Here is a 24,704-nt window from a genome sequence, read left to right as displayed (position 1 = left end):
CTTATTTAATTGTCCACACATTTCAAAATGTAATTTAAATTTTTTGAATTTTTGTTTTTGGACCACACCCAGTTGTGCTCAGTGGTTACTCCTGGCTCTGCTCAGAAATCGCTCCTGGTAGGCTCGGGGACCCTATGGGATGCTAAGGATTGAACCCAGGTCCATCCCTGGTCAGCCAGGTGTAAGACGAACACCCTACCATTGTGCTATCACTCTGGCCCCATAATTTAATTTTTAAAGGATGCTGCAGTATATACAGCAATACAGATATTGAGCAGAAACCCTCCACCCTTAAATTGGAAACCCAAGTGAGGTCAAATAATATAAGTCATCCCTCCTTGAGTCTCTCCCTCTATTCAACACATATTTCTAGTTCAAGAACTTACCATGGCTAGGATGAAGAATGCATGCCTTTCATGTCTAGTCTGATCCCATACAGTTTTTAAATTTTTAAAAATAATTTACTGATTTTTGGGGAGAAGAAATGTACAGACACTCCTCAAAGAAAAATACAGATGGCCAAAAGGCACATGAAAAATGCTACACATTACTATTCATCAGGGAGATGCAAATCAAAACCATAATGAGGTACCATCTCAAGTCACAGAGACTGGCACACATCACAAACCCCAAGAACAATCAGTGCTGACAGGGATGTGGGGATAAAGGAACTCTCATTCACTGCTGGTGGGAATGCTGTCTAGTCCAGCCTCTATGGAAAACAATATGGAGATTGCTTAAAAACTGGAAATTGAGCTCCCATATGATCTGGCTATACCACTCCTAGAGATATATCCTAGAAACACAAAAACACAATATAAATATGCCTTCTGCACACCTATTTTCATAGCAGTGCTATTTATAATAGCCAGAATCTGGAATCAACCCATATGCCCTTCAACAGATGAATGGCTAAAGAAACTGCGGTATCTATACACAAAAAAATACTATGCAGCCATCAGGAGAGATGATGTTAGAAAATTTTTCTTTTCATGTATGTACATGGAAACTATTATGCTCAGTGAAATGAGTCAGAGCGAGAAGGATAGGCATAGAATAGTTTCACTCATCTGTGGGATTTAAGAAAAATAAAAGATAGCGGAAAAAAAGACCCAAAAACAAACAAACAAAAAACAAACAAACAAACAAAAAGGCCTATCTGATTGAACATTTCACTTCTTCCCATTTCTCAAGATTACCCACACTTTGGGAGATGCTGCTAGTTCTCTAACTGGAAAATCTTTCCCATGTACCTTCACTCACAAACGCAGCTCTCATCTCTTAGCCTTCATTTGGAAAGACCCAACTCAATCATTAAGACGCATCACAAACATGAGCTCCCCTAAGAATCTTCCCTGACTCTCCTTGGCAAAGCTGGTTGCCTTTACCTCAGAGCACAAAATAGACAAATCGTAATTTCCCCTTTAACAGTACTATGTAAGTGCTTAATGGCAGTTTCTGTATTTGCACAATATTTTCTCACCCCCAGAACAGTCATGGTATGAACCCTGTAAATGTTTATCAGATTATTGTTAGAGCCCTATTATATGGTGCTGTACTGTCCTGTCATTCTCTTCCACGCAATACAATCAGTCACTGGCATTGCATATGGTCCCCTGAGCATCACCAAGAATGACCCTAAGCATAGAGCCAGAAGCAACCCCTCAGCACCACTGAATGAGGCTCAAAATTTAAAAAAAGATTTTGATGTGGGGGTTGTACCCAATGGGTACAGGAATTACTCCCGACTCTTGCTCAGAAAACACATTTGCTGGGGATTAAACTCACAAAGACTACATGCAAGACATGCACCTTACTTAATCTCTGTACTATTTTCCTCCCACCCAAAACAAAGTTTTTTTGAAGCCTAAGAAATGTAGCAACTTTCTCAAGATGTGATGTTAGTAAAGCAGAGAGATGAACACATACATTTTATATTTGTAACATACTCTGCTGAACTTTACTGTCAAGTCAATAAACTCAATGATGCCCAAGATATGGGTCTTTTTTTTTTTTTTTGGTTTTTGGGTCACACCTGGCTGTGCTCAGGGGTTACTCCTGGTTGTCTGCTCAGAAATAGCTCCTGGCAGGCACAGGGACCATATGGGACACCGAGATTCGAACCAACCACCTTTGGTCCTGGATCGGCTTCTTGCAAGGCAAACGCCGCTGTGCTATCTCTCCAGGCCCAAGATATGGGTCTTGATACATCAAAAAGACAAACTTAGGGGCCAGCGCCATAGCAAAGAGGTAGGGTTTGAATCCTGGCATCTCACATTGTCTGTCGCCCAAGCCTGCCAGGTGTGATTTCTGAACATAGAGCCAGGAGTAACCCCTGAGCATCACTGGGTGTAGCCCCTAAACCAAAAAAAAATTAAAAATGAAAAAGACAAAGTTAAATGTTAAAGCTTAATGCAACTCTGAGGCCATATTTCTATATTAACCATACATAGCAAAGGAAAAATGTTTACTTCTTGGATAATTGGTTAATTTGCTATAACTTAAGTACAAACCAGGGTCACAAATCCCTCAATGAAAAGTCAAAGAAAGTTTGTTACTATCTGCCCAGATCAAATGAGCACTGATACTAAAAAAGTCAAGATAGTCACTATTTATTTTGCTAAGTTGTGAAAACTGTAAAACATTATAAAGATGGTCAATATAAAGAAAAACTCCCGGGGCCGGGCGGTGGCGCTGGAGGTAAGGTGCCTGCCTTGCCTGCGCTAGCCTAGGACGGACTGCGGTTCGATCCCCCGGCGTCCCATATGGTCCCCCAAGAAGCCAGGAGCAACTTCTGAGCGCATAGCCAGGAGTAACCTCTGAGCGTCACAGGGTGTGGCCCAAAAACCAAAAAAAAAAAAAAAAAAAAAAAGAAAAATTCCCTACCTCTTTAGGTTATCCTCTTGGTGGATGAGATATTAAACAGCATCAGACAAGTTAGCAAAAGCAAACTCCACTTAACAACATACATATGGATAATTTATATGTAAACATTTACCATATTTTTTGTACAATAAGATGCACTCCCCCCCCCCCAAAGTGCATCTTATGCAGCGAATGCCACCTGGAGCTGAAGCCTGAGTGCAGAGGAAAAGAGTATCTAAAATCTATGTACGTCTTATGGTCAGGTGCATCTTATCGAGAGAAAATATGGTATATTTAAACATATATATTTAACATGTTTAAACATCTATATGAACATACATAATTTATAGGTAAATCCTAAAGAAAATTAGATTAACCTGGGATATTGATTCTGTATAAAGGTATCTCAGGTATCAAGGAAATAGTGGAATTTCTCAGAATGAGGACAACAATTTCATCCTTACTTTGAGGACAAAATAGATGAGCTTCACTGACAGAGAGGACGTGTGAATGATTAACTTGCCCCTCGGTGTCTCCCATACTGCTTTCTTTTAGATCCTAGGAAAAGAAAGCAAGGATTGTTTTTTGATTGAAAAATGACAAGAGTGAAATGAGGCAAGAGAGCCTGTTGTCTCTAGTCAAGAGGGCCTTCACTGCCTTTAGATGACTCTCATGTACCTTGCCAAGTCAACCCAAAAGGGTATTTTAATTTGGTTGGTTGGGTTTTTATTCTTGTTTTGATTTGGTTCTGAAATTTATATCCAGTGGTGCACAGAACTTGCCATATTCTGTAAATTCTGTGTTCAGGGATCACTCCTAGTGGAGCTTGGAGAACCATACGGGATGACAAGAATCAAACCCAGGTCAACTGTGTGCAAGGCAAGCACTCTTTCTACCAAATTATTGCTCTGATCTCATGGCAACATTTTCTCTGAAGTCCACAAGAATGTTTTGACCTCAAGTTCTCCATCGAAGATGGTTCTTATTAGAATAGATTTTCTTTTTACATATTGAGAAAAGTTACGTAGGGAAGACTGATGTCAGAAAAAAAATAATGGAAAATTAGATACAGAGTCTGGAGAGACAGGACAGCAGGTAGGCACTTACTTGCCTAAAAAGTGGCCAATCGGAGCTCAAACCCTGGGATCCCACATAGTTCCCTAATTACCACCAGGAATAATTCCTAAATTATTCGGAGTGATAATAATTTAGGAGTAATCCCTGAGCATTGCCAACTGTAGACCAAACACTAAAAACAAAACAAAACAAAAGTCACAGATGTTCTATAAGAACGGAGGAAGAAAATGCATCTTTATTTTGTGAGGTAGGCATTTTATATTCGTTTAGTAGCTAGGTAACCTAGCATGGTATTTTTTATTGAATAAGTTATGAAGTCAGCTTGGTGGATCATGACCAGTACAGCTTAAGATAGCAAAAAGTAAAAAGGTGAAAGTTCAAGAGTCTGTAATTCTTGTTTTAGTGAGACATGGTCAGGTGTTTATATAGATATAGCATATCAATCTGTAAAATTGGTGTAAAACTTTACAATGATGTAAAATGATTTGTTTCTCTCCAGGCTGCTGCCCAAATAGGTGGAATACCCAAGGAGACATTACAAAATCCAATTAAGAGATTAATAAACTGTAAGAAAAGGGCAATTTATAAAAAAAAATTTATCACTCAAGGCCAATAGCAAGTGGTAGAACTTGTTTTACCAATATAAAACACTTCACTCCTTCAGCACAGGTACCTGACATTCAGTTTTATTTTTTTGTAGTCTATCTATTTGTAATATATCTTATTTCTTTACCCTTATTTGGTTTTCAGGATGGAATATAGAAGTACAATTTTAGTGAATCTATATTTTTTGATTTGGACTCCTTTTTCAATGCTCTTTGTCATTACTCAAAGTAATATAGATTTAATGTCTACTATTGTTAGAAAGTATTCTCGGGGCCGGCGAGGTGGTGCTAGAGGTAAGGTGTCTGCCTTGCAAGTGATAGCCAAGGATCAGGACCGGGGTTCGATTCCCCAGCGTCCCATATGGTCCCCCCAAGCCAGGGGCAATTTCTGAGTACTTAGCCAGGAGTAACCCCTGAGCATCAAATGGGTGTGGCCCGAAAAAAAAAAAGAAAAAAAAAGAAAAAGAAAGTATTCTCCATGCTCATTATGCTTATGAAATTCTCTTTCGGGGCCAGAGAGATAGCATGGAGGTAAGGCGTTTGCCTTTCATGCAGATGGTCATCGGTTCGAATCCCGGCGTCCCACATGGTCCCCCGTGCCTGCCAGGAGCAATTTCTGAGCATGGAGCCAGGAGTAACCCCTGAACACTGCCAGGTGTGACCCAAAAACCACCAAAAAAAAAAAAAAAAAAAAGAAATTCTCTTTCATATATGCTCTCCTTGACCCTTGGAAGAAATTTTTGTGATTTTGAAGCAATTCTTTCACCTAGCTTGCTGGCTATTATATTCTGAAGCACTTTAAACCATTCTGGCTGACTTTTTCTTTTCTTTTCTTTTTTTTATTTTAATTTTTATTTTGATCATATTGGCTTACATATCTTTCACAGTAGTATTTTAGGTACATATTAACATTGAATCAGGGGAATATCCATCACCAAATATGTTCTCCCCCATCCCAGTTCCCTTTCTGCAACCTATATATCCCACCATCACCCCCCGGGCTGCTAGAGTAGGTGGACCCCTCTTTGTCTGGCTTACTACTAGTGATCATATATCTGTTTGGTCCTGGTATCCTCCTTTGTTTCCCCCTCTATTTGATAGGCGAAGCTAGATAATTCGAGTTATGTGGTTCTGTTTGAAGGAAAGAAAAGCAATAGAATGAGGTAAAAAATAAGAAAAAATAAAAAATAAATAAAAATAAGTCAAATAAGCTGAAAATGGGTCCTTCTAGAGGCTTTCAACCTCAGTTTGAGAGAGGACATGAAAAAGGTAATTGAAACACCATAACAATACAAAAAGAAATCAAATTAAGTATCCAGTGAACACTACAGCAATAAAGACTAGCACCACACAATAGTCTCGGTTCTGAAATCAAACCATGCTGGAGTGCAAAAAGAAAGATAAAGATAAGATAAGATAAGATAAAATAAAATAAAATAAAATAAAATAAAATAAAATAAAATAAAATAAAATTGGAGACATCAACTTCAATATCTATACCAAAATTAAGATGTCAAAAAAAAAAAATCCATCAATCTGGGCCGGAGCCCAATCTGGGTCAGAGACTGCAAGGTCCGGAAAACCCGATTTCCAGCTGCCCGGCGCAGAGTAATGAAAAAGATTCAGCTCAGCAATAATGCAAGCAAGTTCCGTATCAGAGGTCCGAAACGTACCCGTGGCAGAGTAGAGGTTTACGGACCCCGAAACCTTAAGCCAGTCTCTTTTTATACAGAATTTAGACAGGTTGATTTATTCTTATCATCAAAGCACAATCTTAAAAGAAACAGGAATGTGCGACCCCCTTTGGACCCTGCCCGCAGGGTGGACTGAGGATCACGAAGTAATTCGTGGGTCACGAGCGGGATCCGACCTAAAAAGGAGGAAAGAGTCTGAGAAAGAAATGAGCTCAAGTCAAGCTGGCTGATCAAGAGCTGAATTTATTAAGGCAAGACAAGCTGATATAGTTCTACAGCATAAGGAAGTAGCTTTCAGTACTTTTCCATGGTATAGAAAAGTAGGGGGGTCGTACAGGATGGACTTTCCAGTTTTACAACATACCCTTATATCGCATAAACTTTATATCACACAGACATTCTTTCACAATGGTAGCTTAACAGGATGTGATCTTATCTTAGCAACTCGGGCGGTTTACTGGAGCATCTTGTGACTTGTTTGGTTAACATTTCTTTTAGGTCCAGGGGGTAAATGCCACAGTGGCTGCCTTCAGGTACACAGGCCTTAGGTTTCAGGCATCAGAGACTCCATTTTGCTCTCTAGCTCTAACAGCCTCCAACAGGAATGAACACTGGCGTAGGAGAGCTGCGCCCGGGGTTGTGAGATAAAGGTGATTTTAAATTGCAAGATTTTAGGGCGGGTGGGCCACACAGGAGCTCAAGGGCAGGTGGGTCACACAGGGGTTCGTAAAGCTGCGGGAAGCAGGGAGGCCGCAGGGAGGTTCTGTAGCTTGGCAGATAAGAAATATATGCAGGCAGGCAGTTAAAAAAAAACTATTTAGGGGCCCCGAGAGATAGCACAGTGGCGTTTGCCTTGCAAGCAGCCACTCCAGGACCAAAGGTGGTTGGTTCGAATCCCGGTGTCCCATATGGTCCCCCGTGCCTGCTAGGAGCTATTTCTGAGCAGACAGCCAGGAGTCACCCCTGAGCACCGCCGGGTGTGGCCCAAAAACCAAAAAAAAAAAAAAAAAAAAAAAACTATTTAGGATTAGTTGAAATGAAACGGGAGAAAAAAAGCAACTTATGGCTGGAGTTTAATAAATTCATATCATATTTTAAAGCTTCCATTAAAAGTATGTTTTTCACTCCTTTCAAGACCAATCTGGGCACAGCGGCGCTTGCCTTGCAAGCAGCCAATCCAGGACCTAAGGTGATTGGTTCGAATCCCGGCGTCCCATATGGTCCCCCGTGCCTGCCAGGGTCTGGTTCTGACCTTTTGGAAGAGACCCACATCTTTCAGAGTTCTGCTTACAGTGACAGTTAATGAACCTTTTGTTCAGACTTCTCAAGACTCCATGGATGGCTGAAAAAGCTTTCCGGATTCTTCTTTGTTCCAGATCTTTTCAGTTGGATTCTAAGAGGACATTCACCTTTTGTGTATATTTCTATTTTTTTTTTTATTTTATTTCTGATTTTTGGGCCACACCCGGCGATGCTCAGGGGTGACTCCTGGCTGTCTGCTCAGAAATAACTCCTGGCAGGCACGGGGGACCATATGGGACACCGGGATTGGAACCAACCACCTTTGGTCCTGGATCGGCTGCTTGCAAGGCAAACGCCGCTGTGCTATCTCTCCGGGCCCTTGTGTATGTTTCTTATGGATGTTTTTCTTTGATTTGTATATGCCTCTATTTCCGATTTTCTTATGTAATTCTAGTTCTCCCCCATTTTTTATTTCACTTATAGGAATTTACATTAGATAACATTTTCTGGTATGTTTCCTGTTGACATTTAGGTTAATGGTTTTGTTGATTTGTTATCTTTATCCCAATTGGTCTTTTTTTTTTTGTATTTGTGGCAGAATTTTTGCATGGGAGCATTAAATAGAAAAAAATGTAGGTATAGGTAGGTATAGAAAGGAGTTTTTATCCATTAAATGCTCAGCCGTCTGAGGGCAAAATCGGGTCTTCCTCAGAAGACAGGTGGGCAAGGGGTTGGCATAACAAAAGACTCGAAGTCTTGGGTGCTGAAAGTGGCTAATAGCTTTGGCTTGAGCCTCTGCTACAGAGCAACTGCATTTATTTCTCTAGGTTTTTTTTTTTTATACATTTAACAGCAGGATATTGGCAAAAAATCAAAATACATTAATTTACAGGTTCCTCATTCTAATATATATTTAACACATATTAGCAATTTTCTAGGCTTGCTGACCTTATCAAGAGTCAGATCAAATCTTACTATTTCTAAACAATGGCATTTTGGTGATGATCTACATTTACTATATGACCTAAGACTAATAGTTAATGTGGTTAATCTTTGCTTGATTTTAGAAACCTGCCCAGTCTGAGTTGTGAGCAGGATTTATATTATATTTAATATGTTAAAAATTCACCATTTTTGGGCCCGAGAGATAGCACAGCGGCGTTTGCCTTGCAAGCAGCCGATACAGGACCAAAGGTGGTTGGTTCGAATCCCGGTGTCCCATATGGTGTCCCCCCCCCCGGCCCCCCCCCCCCGTGCCTGCCACTACTTTGGTCCAAGCCTTCCATAGCCTTCTTTATTTGCCTTTTTTGGTAAATCCTTTTGTTCCTGTGTAAGATTAAATTAAAGAGGCATTGATATTAATAATATTTCTAAAAAGGGCAATTTATAATAAGACACTCTTTTTCCTTCATGTACCACTCTTCTGTTACCAGCCTCATAATACACTCCTGTATAAGGTGAGGGATCAGGTGTAGTTAATCCTATGTTAAGTGGGCCATAGTCTAGTCCTATATATAGGTGGTTCCCATCTTTTGCCCTTTATTAGATAAAATCATTGTGTGCCTTGCTTTTTCTTAGGAATATAAGAAATCCTGTTTCCTTTACCTGATCTATTTCTGCCTTATTATAGGGACACATATGAATCTGTCACAGTCCTTAATTACCTTAATTAATTGCTGTGGCAATTAAGGATAGAACCTCAAATTTTTTCTTTTTCTTTTTTTTTTTGTTTTTTTTTTTTTTTGGGTCACACGCGGCAGCGCTCAGGGGTTACTCCTGGCTCCACACTCAGAAATCGCTCCTGACGGGCACAGGGGACCATATGGATACCGGGATTCAAACCACCGTCCTTCTGCATGAAAGCAAACGCCCTACCTCCATGCTATCTCTCCGGCCCCCTCAATTTTTTCCTTGAAGCATGGAGTTCTCCATCTGAAACATCTTGTCTTGGATGATTGACATAAGCTCCCATCACTCAGATATGGGCCAAATTCCCCTATACCATGTACATTACTTTCAGACTTATAATTGACTTTTGCATGGACTCTACCTTAGAAAGAAGAGCTTGGAAAAAGCCCTGGTGACCATCAGTGTGTTTCTGCAGGTTTCTCCCAGTGACATTTGGGGTGCATCTATTGTCAACCAGGAACAAGCTCAATACTATGCCCCCAGGGCCAGAGAAATAGCATGGAGTAGGGCGTTTGCCTTGCATGCCGAAGGATGGTTGTTCGAATCCTGGCATCGCATAAAGTCCCCTGAGCCTGCCAGGAGTGATTTCTGAGCATAGAGCTAGGAGTAACCCATGAATGCTGCCAGGTGTGACCCCCCCCCCAAATAAAAACCTATGCCCTCAAAATGGGCGTTTGTGCCATCCTGGGTATGACTTGAAAATAAATTTCATCTTGACTGCAAGGCAGACTTTCTTACATGTATTCTTAGGATCTCTGATTATGTATTTCTGTGTGACTCTTCAACGGCTTTATATGATCTTCATAATCTACCAGATCTATATCTTTTAGTCTGATTTTTGTCATCTGGCCTACAAAGGAAGACTTTTGGAGAAACTTACAGCAAGTACTTTGGCTATTGCAAAATAATCTTGTCTGGAGCCCAAAGTTGGTTCCTGGACTCATGTTTCTGGATAAAAACACCCTATTTTTAGGCCTGAATTTTTTCTTTACATGTTTCCTTTTGATATGCCTATGCAAATTGCTGCTTTTTGTTTAGCTTAATTTTTACCTTGTCTTTTTAGGTCTATTACTCATTTTCCATGTTGTTTCAATTTTTTTAAAAAGAATTAAAAAGGAGGAAGTGTGAGGTAAATAGAGGTACTTGGGGGTTTTTTTGTTTTGTTTTTTGGGCCACACCCGGTGACGCTCAGGGGTGACTCCTAGCTATGTGCTCAGAAATCACCCCTGGCTTGGGAGGACCATATGGGACACCGGGGGATCGAACCGTGGTCCGTCCTACGCTAGCGCTTGGAAGGCAGACACCTTACCTCTAGCGCCACCTTCCCGGCCCAATAAAGGTATTTGTAATAGTTCTCATTGCCTGCTTTTTTCCTCTTCCTGGGTGGGGGGTTCTGTTAGAAGCTGAATGAATGGGAGGCAGGAAAGCTGAGGGAGAGAGCTTTTTTCATCCAGGCTTGGGGTTTCTTGTGTGAAGGAACTGGCTTGTTGGTGAACAGTTTGTAGTGAGGTTCTTTCCTCTTATAACCTTCATATCTGTGCGGATTATTAGCGCAGACTTCTACAACCGGAATAGCATCCCCTATCTTTTCCAGAATGGAGAGGTGTTAGTATGCATATGTATTTCCTTTTAGCACAGTTCTTATCCAGAGTGATAAATTTCAACTACCATTGTCACTGTCAGAGTGGTCTCTTCTGAAGCCTACTCACTGATCCACAATTTGTGGCAAGCTTCCTACTGATGACTTGTCCTCCTGCTCTTTGTCTCTAATAGCCTCTGGACATTATTGCCACACTAGCTTATCTTTTTATTCCCACAGATAAGTATGTTTTTTCTGTCTATTCCTTTCCTTCTGAATAGTTTTATTCAGCATAATATTCTCCATATCCTTCATTTAAAAGCAAATTTCATAGGGGCCGGGCGGTGGCGCTACAGGTAAGGTGCCTGCCTTGCCTGCGCTAGCCTTGGACGGACCGCGGTTCGATCCCCCGGTGTCCCATATGGTCCCCCAAGCCAGGAGCAACTTCTGAGCACATAGCCAGGAGTAACCCCTGAGCGTTACCGGGTGTGGCCCAAAAACCAAAAAAAAAAAAAAAAAAAAAGCAAATTTCATGACTTCATTTTTTCTGAGCTACACAGTATTCTAGTCTGCATATGTACCAAAGAGGTTGTTTATTTACTCATCTGATATCAGGTACTTGGGTTGTTTCCATATTATGGCTGTTGTAAATAGTGCTTATCAAGTGTGATTAGTGAGCGTATATACAATCAATGCCTATGGTATATATATATATATAAAAAAACTAAAGAGCAAAAATAAAGTCATTGATATTTTGGAGAAACGTGCTAGTGGGGCCTTTCAAAACATTTTTTTTTTGGGTCTAGGCATCAAACATGCCTATATTCAGGGGTTCCTCCTATCTCTGCACGCAGGAATTCTCAGCTGCCTGAGGACTGTATGGGCTGCCTTGGATTGAACAGGCTGGCCACCTGCAATGCATTAACCCTCTTTATGTCCTATCGCTCAGGCACTAGTGAGGTATTTTAAATGGCAAATAGGAGCGTTTCTTTTAGTTCTGTGAGGGCATCCCCAATGGCATTCACACATGTGCTCACTGGCTCCACACTGATCTCCACACCCAAAGGTGGGTGTGCTTTATGTTTCTTTGAAACTGAACCTCTGTTTCTACATAGGAATAAGATGTTCATCACTTGATTCAAGTTCAGAAGGAAAAATTCACCTACCAGACCAGGAAGTGGCTGCTACATAGCTGGAGCCTGCTCCTTTAAGACTTTGGCTTGAAGTCATGTGACAGCACACAGCCCGCCATTTTTTCTTTCTCCTTTGCTACGCTCTTAGCTGAGCTGCTTGTCGCTGTCCGGACCCACAGTTTCGGGGTTCCCCGCGGGCTCAGGGGCCTCTGGAGGGACGATTTTCGCTCCAGCAGTCTGTCGAGAAGCCTCTCTGAGCCACTCGGAGCTGCGGGTTTCGGCCAGGTGAGAGACAAGGGCGCCCCGGAGGCTGCAGGCTTGTCCCTGTCCCCTCGGTGCTCGCTCCATCCCCGGGAATATTGGGGCCCCGGGGCCGAGGCCTGGCTCTGCGCTCAATGCTCAGTGCTCACTTCCGAGGGTCCTGGGAACCGCGGGCAAGGCGATTGCCCTCACGCTCTATTATTACTATGATTGGGGTCCTGGCTTTGGAATTGTTTCCCAGAGAATGAACATCTTCTCTTCTGTAAGTTGCTCTCCATCGCTCTGTGACCAGGTGAACCTACACTTTTGGGGGGAGTACTTTTGGAAAGAGTTTTTGTTTGCTTTTTTGAAGAGAGTGAATTTTATGCAAACGAGTTATTTTTTGCAAGGGAGTGTTGTCCACACCCAGCGGGGCTTAGGAGCACATAGATGCATCCCAAGGATACAGCTTGGATCAGCTGCCTGCAGGCAGACAACCTTCCCTCTGTACTATTATCTCTCCCCCAAAGATGTCTTGATTGTAAAATGTCCATTTTAGTCTAGAAGCTCCAAGTGCTAGCCAGAGGTCACGTCATGGGATCTAGTAAACTCGCTGTTATGGTGCTTTCCACATGTCCCCTCACAAAGGAGCAGGTGCTGGAGTGCATGCCTGGTTCAGATGTGCAGATCTACTTAGAATCAAGCAAGATCCATTAGGAAGCAACTGGGCAGAAGTTATGGCATCTTCGTGGCTCACAGCTGTGACTTTTCTCCAGGGCTTTCTGAAATGAGCCTTGCTGCTGCTCTTCAGGGATAATCCAAGCTGGAGAAGATGGGGCCACACCGTCTGATGTCCTCTCCCCAGGTAAGGGGGCAGTATGGACTCTGAGAAGGATTGGATAGAGGGATAGGAGTGCAAAGTCCCCCAGGTCTGTGGGGCCCCAAGATACTTTAGGAACGGGTCTGGGGCCAGGTTGTGCCTTTGGCACTCCTTCCAGGGTTATTCTCTGTAGTTTGAGGCCACTTTTGTTTGCCGACTTGTATTTGTTTTGGGGCTCAGGCCTTTCTCCTGAATCACTGTTCTTGAATCACCCCTAGCAGGTCTAAGGCCCTATTGGATGCCAGTTTCCAGGGTTGTGCTCCTAGTAATATTGGAGGCTGATGTTGGTGAGACATTGATGCCAGGATTTCTGCCATGTAGCATTCTTACTTCACATGGGGGGGGGGGGAGCTCTTTGATTTATTTTTAGTTTATGGTACCACAGCTGAAAGGGGATTCTTCTGGTTTTACACTCTGGAAATCATACCTTTTGGCTCTGGGGGACCGTATGGGGTGTTGGGAATTCAGTTTTTGACAGTCCCATTCCAGACAAGTGCCCACCAAATTGTCTTGTTGGTCCAGCACAATGTTCTTTTGTATATTGCTGCTTCTCCCAGATGCTAAGCTAATGCCTGTGCCCAAGTCTTTTTCCTGTATTCACATAGGACTCTCCTAGGAGGGTTGGCATACTTTCCCTGGGGGCCTAATTTTGGCCACCTGGTGAAGAATTTTCTGCCTTACCTGAAAGAATGCAGTAAGGTCTTTCTCTGCATGTGTATTTTTCTGTGGGTTTTGTTTGGTTTTAGTTTTGGTGGATTTGTATTGTGCTGTGTGCTTGTTTTGATTTGCATTGAATTTTGAGTCACATTGGAGATGCTCAGGGCTTTTTCTTGACTCTACACAATGGATTTGCTCCAGGCGATGTCAGAATACACTAGCCTGTGCCTGGGATTTACCTCTTGCTGGTCCTGTCTGCGCTTTCCCTGACAGTGTTGCTCAGATCCCAGGAGAAGCAGCTTATCTCTTTTATCCTTCCTTCTGCAGAGTCTCACCTTCTCCCTGCAGCCACATTTCTTCTCAGTAAACTATTTGCACAAAGCCTCCTTGTCTGCAATTCTGTGGCTTGTGGTTCTTTTTTTCTTTTTCCTCTTCTTTTTTTTAATAGTAATTTCTTTAAGCACCATGGTTACAAACATGTTTGTGGGTGGGTTTCAGCCATAAAATGCACACAACCCTTTCACCAGTGCAACTTTACAGCCATCAATGTCCCCATTTCCCTTTTCCCCAACCCCCTGCCTGTCTTGAGACAGGCATTGTATTTCTCTTTCTATCATTGTCATGGTAGTTGTTAATGTAGTTATTTCTCTAACTGCACTTACAGCTTCATATCATGGGCTTGCCCTTCTGGCTCTCATCTCTATTGCCTCTGGTTATTATTACTATATTATTAATACTGTCTTGTATTTTTCTTAAATTCCACAGATGAGTGAGACTGTTCTGTGTTTATCTCTCTCCCTCTGCCTTATTTCACTCAGCATAATAGTTTCCATATCCATCCATGTAAAGGAAAATTTAGTGACTTCATATATTTTTTTTGAATCACACCCGGCAGTGCCCAGGGGTTACTCCTGGCTCTATGCTCAGAAATTGCTCCTGGCAGGCTCGGGGGACCATATGGGATGCCGGGATTCGAATCACCGTCTTTCTGCATGCAAGGCAAATGCCCTACTGCTGTGCTATCTCTCTGGCTCTGACTTCATATTTTTTTTTGGTTCACACCCGGCGGTGCTCAGGGGTTACTCCTGGCTGTCTGCTCAGAAATAGCTCCTGGCAGGCATGGGGGACCATATGGGACACCGGGATTCGAACCAACCACCTTTGGTCCTGGATCAGCTGCTTGCAAGGCAAACGCCGCTGTGCTATCTCTCCGGGCCCTGACTTCATATTTTTCTAACAGCTGTGTAGTGTTCCATTATGTATGTACCACAATTTCTTTAGCCACTCATCTCTTATGCAGCTGTTGGGCATCTGGGTTGTTTTCAGATTTTGGCTATTATAAATAGCTCTGCTATGAACATATTATTGTATTGTGTTTTTGTGTTCCTAGGGTACACCCCTAGGAATGGTATTGCTGGATCACATGAATGCTCAATATCCAGTTTTTGTTGTTGTTATTTTTTTTTTTCTTGTTTGGTGTTTGAGTCACGCCTGGCAGCACTCAGAGGTTACTCCTGGCTCTACGCTCAGAAATCGCTCCTGGGGGCCGGGTAGGTGGCGCTGGAGGTAAGGTGTCTGCCTTGCAAGCGCTAGCCAAGGAAGGACCGCGGTTCGATCCCCCGGTGTCCCATATGGTCCCCCCAAGCCAGGGGCGATTTCTGAGCACATAGCCAGGAGTAACCCCTGAGCATCAAACGGGTGTGGCCCAAAAACCAAAAAAAAAAAAAAAAAAAAAAGAAATCGCTCCTGGCAGGCTCAGGGGACCATATGGGATTTGAACCACCAACCTTCTGCATGCAAGGCAAATGTTTTACCTCCATGCTATCTCTCCGGCCCCAATATCCAGATTTTTAAGGAATATCTATACTGTTGTTTAGAAGACTGAACTATCATTCTTACTAGTAATGAATGAAAGTTCCTTTTTCGCCACATCCAGGCCAACAGTGGTTGTTCTTTTTCTTTCTGATGTGTACCAGTCTTTGTGGCATGAAATGATATGAAATATTTTGATGAAATGAAATGATATGAAATGTTTTGACTTGCATCATGTCATTATGAATATATATTTTTGTGTCACCTTATCCCTACAATCAGTCACAATCACAATATAAGGTGACTATATTGTCTCATTTATATACATATTTTTTATATATATAGTCTCATTTATTTATTTTTACTTCCAGTTGCTTGTCCAGTCGTGGACAAGTCACAATATAAGTCACAATATAAGGTGAAAACCCATTTACTGGGTGTGTGACGTCATAATGTTATGTCCTTTAAATATAAAACAACTTCAACAGGATATAATTATTATTAGTAAGTCACACTTAGACACAACTGATATTGATCAAGTGGCTGAAGGAATTTGGACAAATTTATAGCGTCCTAGTCTTATGAATTGGTCAGCCCATTGGATAATCACTGCTGGGATTGGATTGCTGGTCATAATTCTTGATGCTGTTTGTTTTCCACTTCTCATTCAATTGATTTTGTCTACAGCCAGGGAACTTAAAACTGAGATTGCAACTATCCTTCTAAAAAATAAAAACAAAGGGGAAAATGTCACCACCACAGTCTAAGAAAGCTCAGAAGGTCCACTGAGAGGCCCTTTCTCAGCAAAGATGGCTGATAAGACTTCCCTAATAGTGAGGGTAATATTTTTCAAGAATAGTTATAAACATTTATTTGGCCTAAATTTGAGTCTCCCACCTGCTGTACTACGTATGTATATATTTGAACATTTACTTCCTAATATAAGGATTAATACAGGCAAATATAGATTTGATTCATTTTCTCTTTTCCCGGAAAACTCAGTACCAAGAGATACTTAAAAACAACTTTAATCCTCATAGTCTTTTAAAAATCCCTGTAGTTTAAGCTGACTACTCTGTCAGATAAAAAAAATATTTGTTTTGGGACATCTCTAAGGGACTCCTAGTGACTTGCTAACTAATTTTTTTACCTAAGATATAACATCCAAAGTTTGGCCTGGAAGTGCAATGGGTTGTTAAGAAAGCTTTTTACAAGGTAAAGATTTGCATCTCTTTCAAATAAGTTTGTTTCTTATTGTCCCTTCTAAAAACTTCTTCTTAGACTTTAGGAAGTAAAAGTTATCTTCGAAAGCCCTAAAAGTAAAAAACCTGTTCCCTCAGGTAAAAAAGGAACCTTGATAGGATAATCTTTCTTCTTGTTAAATCCTGTAATCTACATCAGAATTGATACCTAGGACCTGGCCAGAGAGGAAAAGCTTTGAGATATTAAAATATACGCTCTTTTCATCCTCTGGACTGAAGTGTATCTATTCATAAAGCCTGCAAACCACCACCTGAGAGGCATGTGAATTGTTTTTGAAGATCAAAAAGTCTATACTAATAAAGCAGAGGTCCTCAAACTGTCCTCAGAGGACAGTTCACTGTCCCTCAGACCATTGGAGGGTCTGACTATAGTAAAAACAAAACTTATGAACAAATTCTTATGCACACTGCATATATCTTATTTTGCAATGAAGAAACAAAACAGATACAAATATAATATGTGGCCTGCGGGCCATAGTTTGAGGACCACTGTTAAAGCTTCTGTTAGCAAGAGGGATATGTTTTTCTTTGCAAAAAAAGAAATGTGAGGGCCCAGAGAGATAGCACAGTGGCGTTTGCCTTGCAAGCAGCCGATCCAGGACCAAAGGTGGTTGGTTCGAATCCCGGTGTCCCATATGGTCCCCCGTGCCTGCCAGGAGCTATTTCTGAGCAGACAGCCAGGAGTAACCCCTGAGCACCGCCGGGTGTGGCCCAAAAACCAAAAAAAAAAAAAAAAAAAAAAAAGAAATGTGAGCATTTTTTCATACCAAAAAAACTGACTGGCAAAAATCCTCCTTATGATATTCATGTAATAAACCAGAACATTGTTCTCCTGCACAACTGTGTGTGGCTCCTGTAATTCATAATTTGCCAACTCTGCACACAGTTTCCGAGAGAATTTCAAGAAATTCTCTTAACATATCTGACCAAGAGAGCTGTGGCACATCTCCCTGATTATGAGTGATGTGGAACATTTTTTCATGTGCCTTTTGGCCATCTATTTCTTTATTTTCCTTTTTTTAATGAAGGCATTTTTTTCATTTGCCTTTTGACAATCTATTTCTTCTTTGAGGAAAATCTGTTTATGTTTTCTTCCCATTCTTGGTTGGGGTTAGATTTTTTTTTTTTTTTTGTGGTTTTTGGGTCACACCCGGCAGTGCTCAGGGGTTATTTCTGGCTCCAGGCTCAGAAATTGCTCCTGGCAGGCACGGGGGACCATATGGGACGCCGGGATTCGAACCGATGACCTCCTGCATGAAAGGCAAACGCCTTACCTCCATGCTATCTCTCCGGCCCCAGATTTTTTTTCTTACTAAGTTTTGTCAATACCTTTTATATCTTAGATATTAGACCCTTATCAGGTGGGTATTGAGTGAATAGTTTCTCGCAATCCATGCGTAGTCTTTGTATTCTGGCCACCATTTCCTTAGAGGTGTAGAAACTTCTTAGTTTAAAATAGTCCCATTTATTTATCTTTACTTCCAGTTGCTTGTCCAGTCGTGTTTCATCCTTGATATGCCTTTACCTTCAGTGTCATGAGTGTTTTACCTAAGTTATATTCTATGTACCTTATGGTTTTAAGTCTGATATTAAAATCTTTAATCCTGGGACTATATTAAGCTTCTATATCCTTATATTCTCAGGTGTACTATCAAGGTCTTTAATCCGTAAAAGGATTTGACCTTTATGCATGGCATTAGAGGTCTGAGTTCACTTTTTTTTATAATAATTTTTATTGTGACCAAAAAGTGAGTAACAAATCTTTCTCAGTAATATTTAAGGAACATAGTGACAATGAATTGGGGCCATTTCCCCCCACCAGGGTTGTCCTCCCTTCATCCCCTTTCCCAGCATGTGTCCCACATCTCCCTTCTTTGTCCCCCCTCTCCCCCAGTGCTAGTGTAACTATTCCCCTCTGAGTATAGCTCGTTGTAGATAGGGTATTGATTCTGTTGTCGGCTTTAGGTTTGGTGTTTAAGTCTGAACATTTTTTAATTCCACTCAATGTTTATACGGCTGCTTGGACCTGGTACCGTTCATGTTTATTTTCCCCCTCAATTATGAGGCAGAACAAGATGATTCAAGTTGTGTGGTTCTTCTGGAAGAAGACCAAAAAAAACAAAAACAAAAACAAAAAAAACAAGAATCAAAAAACAAGCAAAATCAAAACAAAGCAAACAAAAAAGCCACAAACCAACAGGTTTTATTTTATTTATTTACTTTTTTTTTGGTTTTTGGGTCACACCCGGCAGTGTTCAGGGTTACTCCTGGCTTTACGTTCAGAAATCAGCCCTAGGGCCCGGAGAGATAGCACAGTGGTGTTTGCCTTGCAAGCAGCTGATCCAGGACCAAAGGTGGTTGGTTCGAATCCCAGTGTCCCATATGGTCCTCTGTGTCTGCCAGGAGCTATTTCTGAGCAGACAGCCAGGAGTAACCCCTGAGCACCGCTGGGTGTGACCCAAAAACCAAAAAAAAAAAAAAAAAAGAAATCAGTCCTAGCAGGCTCAGGGGACCATATGGGATGCCAGGATTCGAACCACCATCCTTCTGCATGCAAGGCAAATGCCTTACCTCCATGCTATCTCTCAGGCCCCTAACCAACAGTTTTTTTAAAAAAGACACTAACCACCAAAAATATATAAAAAGCAGCACCCATCAGCAAAAAAATATCACCAATATCCCCAAGAGTGAAAAAAAGGGGGAAAAAAAGGAGAAAAAGAAAATAAAAGGAGTTCTGATATGGCAAGGTTTTGTGCCCCCCCCCCTTTTTTTTTGCATAGGCACAGTAAGTATTGGGGAAGTAAAAAAGGGAATTCCCTTGGCCTAACAGATCCAAGGTTTCTCCGCCCTTGAAGCATGCTGTCATGGGAACAACTACTGACTCCATACATGATCATTACCACACCATTAGGTCTTTTTTGTGGTGCCAGGAAACTTTCTCTGTTGTCGATGATAAAATCAGAATCTGTGGAACACAGCTAAAACTTTGCAAGCAATCATCAGGAAGGAAAAGTGGCCTACATAAATAACTTAGTAATTGACACAGCGTATAAAACTGGAAAGTGATCAACATGGTGTAGACTCCTCTATATGGTAGTACTCACTATCCTATTGCTTAGTACTCTAGATGTGAAAATTATGATTGTTCTAAGAATGTTCCAAGCACAATCTAACCCGAGAAGCTTTTATTTTGCCAAGTTTACTCTCACTATTGATAATTTGCCTAGAAACTGGTAACCCTTTCCCCTGAAGTGCTGGCCTCATATATTTTAAGCACTCTGACCCATTCCATAATGGTCAGTTCTTCAACTGCAACCTACGAATCAATCTCCAATTCTATCTATGCTGGTGTTGTATGTGGTGGACACTTTTATGTCTGACTTATCTGTAGTGCACATAATACCTGCCTATGTTACATATTGTCCCTGTTATATATAACCCCCCTTTGCCCCTCCTTTGCCTACCACTTTACAGATCCTCTTCTAGCTTCACACCCTCTCAACCCTGACCCATTATTTTTCCCTATTTAATCCTCTTTACCCTTAATTCTTATTTTTTTAAACTTTATTGATTGGTTTTGTGCCACTCTATGTTGCTCAGGGGTTATGCCTGCTTCTGTACTCAGAAATCGCCCCTGGCAGGCTGGAGACCATATGGGATGTCAGGAATGGAACTGGGTCCCTCCCAGGTCAGCCGTATGCAAGGTAAACACCCTACCACTGTGCTATCTCTCTGGCCCCTATCCTCAGTTCTTAACTCCTTAGGAACCAAAGCCTTCCCCCCTACCCCAGCAAGCTGCTAGCCAAAGCAAAAGGTTTTCTTAAACACAAACTGTCATGTATTCAAATCTAAACAAAATTTTCTGATTTAGCCTGCAAATTAGCTGAATGCCAAGATAAGAAATAGTCTCAAGTTTCACAGTCCTTTTCCAGAAGTTTGGTAGTTTTAAATTTTGAGTACTGGTTTTAACTTTTTGGGTAAGTAAGTTTTACTTTCTTGCCTTCCATTCTGCTCTTGTAAAACTAAAATTTTTTTTTTTTTTTTTGTGGTTTTTGGGCCACACCCAGCAGTGCTCAGGGGTTACTCCTGGCTCCATGCTCAGAAATTGCTCCTGGCAGGCACGGGGGACCATATGGGACGCTGGGATTCGAACCGATGACCTCTTGCATGAAAGGCAAACGCCTTACCTCCATGCTATCTCTCCAGCCCCCAATTTTTATTTTATTTTCATTGCTAAAGTCAATTTATGAAGCTCATTTGCTCACAATCACTGACGTCACTTTCTTTGCTATCTTGATATACAACATCATCTTCAGTTCCATCTAAAGCAATGCTAATGCTTCTTTTTTTGAACAACTAAGTTCCATTGTTTTCACTCATTCATAAACTTGAGTGATGTTGGGCCTCTTCATCCATCCAGAAGGTGTCAGATTATGATTACCAGTAGACATACACTTATTCTACTCTTCTCACATAAAGACCTCAAACTATTTGTTGATGCAACTGGCTAGCAAGACCTCCAGGAATTATGGCTAGATGAATCTTCACTTCTTTAAAGCTCTTCTTTTTATTTTCACAAATATATACTCTAAACTGGTCAAGCACTATAAGGCAGGTTTTTTCAGAAGATCTTCAGGACATTTTTTTGTGTGTGTGTGGTTTTTGGGTCACACCTGGCAGTGCTCAGGGGTTATTCCTGGCTCCAGGCTCAGAAATTGCTCCTGGCAGGCACGGGGGACCATATGGGGGGCCGGGATTCGAACCGATAACCTCTTGCATGAAAGGCAAACGCCTTATCTCCATGCTATCTCTCCGGCCCCAATCTGCAGGACATTTGAATCACACTTTTCAACCCATACTCTCATTCCATTGTTGTCCATTCATCCTTTATCATGAATATGTACAACAACTTCATGTACTCATTTCTTTTGGAAATGTTTTTCTTTTGAAGATTAACATGGGTGGCAATTTGGTGCCATCTACACAGCAGGACAATACAGCTGTGTAATGGCTTTTCTCACGTACTGAGGTTTTCATGGTGATGGTTTTGGCACCATTCAGATCAACAGTCAGATTGCATGTCAAAGGTTAGCGGGACTTCATTTATATTTCCAATCTGGCCAGTTTCAAAAGCATTTTTCTTCCTAGCACCAAGTACAAATTTATGGAAAGATAGGATCTTAGATTCATATTCTTTTGCCATTTCTTGGTGCAATTCTAGTTTTTGTGTGCTTAGTAAGGCCACATCACTTCATAAATCTGTAGCACCACGAGGGTGATTCAGTAAAATCCTGAATGTCTTTCTTTCAAGCAATGCATTTGGCTTCATAAATGATCATTTTTGTAGAGAGTGAGAAGTCATTATTCCGGTGATGTGTGATCCATTCTATCATGTCCATGTCTAACTGTGGCCACTTTGCTGCATGCCCACGAAAATTGTGCTTACTGTTACTTTCTTTTTTGCAGCTGATCCTCTTGTTTTCTCCACTCTTATCATTTTTTCAGTTGGAGGCAGTTCAAAATGTCTCTCCTCTGCTGTTTCCATGGTCCTTAGCTTGTTTTACTACTTTTTTTTTTTGGGGGGGGGCCACACCCGGTGACGCTCAAGGGTTACTCCTGGCTATGTGCTCAGAAGTCGCTCCTGGCTTGGGGGACCATATGGGATGCCGGGGGATCGAACCGTGGTCCATCCAAGGCTAGCGCAGGCAAGGCAGGCACCTTACCTCTAGCGCCACCGCACCGGCCCCTGTTTTACTACTTTCAGTTAAAAAGGAATTTTATATGTTAGGCTTTTCTGCTTTATCATCCTTGTATGTAGAATGAGGTAATTTTTCTGCAAGAAAATACATTTAGGGCTGGAGAGATAGCATGGAGGTAGGGCATTTGCCTTGCATGCAGAAGGATGGTGGTTTGAATCCCGCCATCCCATATGGTCCCCGAGCCTTCCAGGGGCTATTTCTGAGCATAGCACCAGGAGTAACCCCTGAGCACTGCCGGGTGTCACCCAAAAGAAAAAATATATTTAATGAGGGAACTGTCAGGAATATGTATCCAGTGTTTACCACTGAGTACTGATCATTTTAGTGCTGAAGGATTACATTATCACTGAGCATTGTTTCAATTTATCAGAAAAACATTCTTGTGCCTCAAAGCAAACAGAATTGCAGTAATATTAACCATTTGCAAATGTAATATTGTAAATATATGGTGGCCTTGAGAGCTGGTTAATCCCAGCCGCTGTCCCTTTATGGAGACAGTGCACTCCTCAGCAAGTAGGAAGGGACTGATTGTCTCTCTCTGCTTAACTATTGTTCTGGCAGAAAGAAACAGCAAGAATAAAAGAGAAAATGACCTGTTAAAAAAGTCAAACATGGGGGCCGGGCGGTGGCGCTAAAGGTAAGGTGCCTGCCTTACCTGCGCTACCCTAGGACGGACCACGGTTCGATCCCCTGGCGTCCCATATGGTCCCCCAAGCCAGGAGCGACTTCTGAGCGCATAGCCAGGAGTAACCCCTGAGCGTCACCGGGTGTGGCCCAAAAACCAAAAAAAAAAAAAAAAAAAAAAAAAAAATACAAAAAAGTCAAACACGGGGCCAGAGAGATAGCACAGTGGCGTTTGCCTTGCAAGCAGCTGACCCAGGACCTAAGGTGGTTGGTTCGAATCCCCATGTCCCATATGGTCCCCCGTGCCTGCCAGTAGCTATTTCTGAGAAGATAGCCAGGAGTAACCCCTGAGCAATGCTGGGTGTGGCCCGAAAACCAAAAAAAAAAAAAAAAAAAAAAAAAAAAGTCAAACACACACAAAACACTTGTGGTAATAAAAATTATTTTTAGGGGCCGGGCAGTGGCGCTGGAGGTAAGGTGCCTGTCTTGCCTGCGCTAGCCTAGGACGGACCGCGGTTCGATCCCCCGGCGTCCCATATGGTCCCCCAAGAAGCCAGGAGCAACTTCTGAGCGCATAGCCAGGAGTAACCCCTGAGCGTCACAGGGTGTGGCCCAAAAACCAAAAAAAAAAAAAAAAAAAATTATTTTTAACCACTTGACTCCTATAGTGTTTCGCCCCCTTAATGATCAGGCTCCTTTAATCAATTTTGTACTCTGTGACTTTAAGGGTTTAGTACATGAATATACCATATAGTACGAGCAGTCAGGTCAAGACTATTTGATCACTTCTGCAACTTTTTTTTTTTTTTTTTTTTTTTACTTCTGCAACTTTTATTATTTAATATTTATATATAAATTCTGTGTCTTCAGCGTTTATTTTTTCAGATTGCTGGCCTTTGCAGTCTGTGAGAGTGAGTGTGATGAAGTAGAGATAGCTCCCAGTGCATGCACCTGCCATTCCCTGTTAAGTCTCGCAATGTGAGGGCCCGGAGAAATAGCACAGCGGAGTTTGCCTTGCAAGCAGCCAATCCAGGACCAAAGGTGGTTGGTTCGAATCCCGGTGTCCCATATGGTCCCCCGTGCCTGCCAGGAGCTATTTCTGAGCAGATAGTCAGGAGTAACCCCTGAGCATCGCCGGGTGTGGCCCAAAAAACCAAAAAAAAAAAAAAAAAAAGTCTCGCAATGTGAGACACTGTCAGGAGACGGCCGCTGGGAACAACTAGCCTATGAGGCCCAAGTATATTTACAATATGCCAGTCCACAGCTGGTTAAACACATTTACCTTCTTTTTGTTTCTTTTTGGCCACACACAGTGATACTCAAGTTACTCCTGGCTATGAATTCAGAAATCACTCCTAGCTTGGGGGGCCTATATAGGACACCAGGGGATTGAACTGTGGTCTGTCCTAGGTTGGCGTGTGCAAGGTAAGCACCCTACCACTTGCACCATTGCTCCAGCCCCCAAAACAACATTTTTAAATACTTTATTATTAACATAAGAAAATGTCAAAGCAGCGATAAAATAGTCTTAAACGAAAGATCTTTATGTGCAGTGGCCTCCTGGGCTGACCACTTAGTCCAGGAGA

At 41.8% G+C, this 24,704-nt stretch overlaps 1 protein-coding gene across 1 annotated transcript in view; it reads left to right on the top strand.

Annotated features, from left to right (window-relative positions):
* Window positions 1-12,033: 12,033 nt before the first annotated feature.
* LOC126001822 (histone-lysine N-methyltransferase PRDM9-like) overlaps window positions 12,034-24,704 on the top strand; it is a 28,016-nt gene continuing 15,345 nt past the window's right edge. The window contains exons 1-2 of the mRNA XM_049769044.1: window positions 12,034-12,169; window positions 12,901-12,989. Of these exons, the coding sequence (XP_049625001.1) occupies window positions 12,957-12,989 (33 nt within the window). The 5' untranslated portion in view covers window positions 12,034-12,169; window positions 12,901-12,956. The remainder of the gene's footprint in view (window positions 12,170-12,900; window positions 12,990-24,704) is intronic.

This window comes from Suncus etruscus, chromosome 2 (genome assembly GCF_024139225.1).
Source record: "Suncus etruscus isolate mSunEtr1 chromosome 2, mSunEtr1.pri.cur, whole genome shotgun sequence".
In the NCBI taxonomy this organism is placed as follows: domain Eukaryota; kingdom Metazoa; phylum Chordata; class Mammalia; order Eulipotyphla; family Soricidae; genus Suncus; species Suncus etruscus.
The sequence above is the reverse complement of the archived record's forward strand: the minus strand, read 5'-3'. Positions and strand labels throughout refer to the sequence as shown.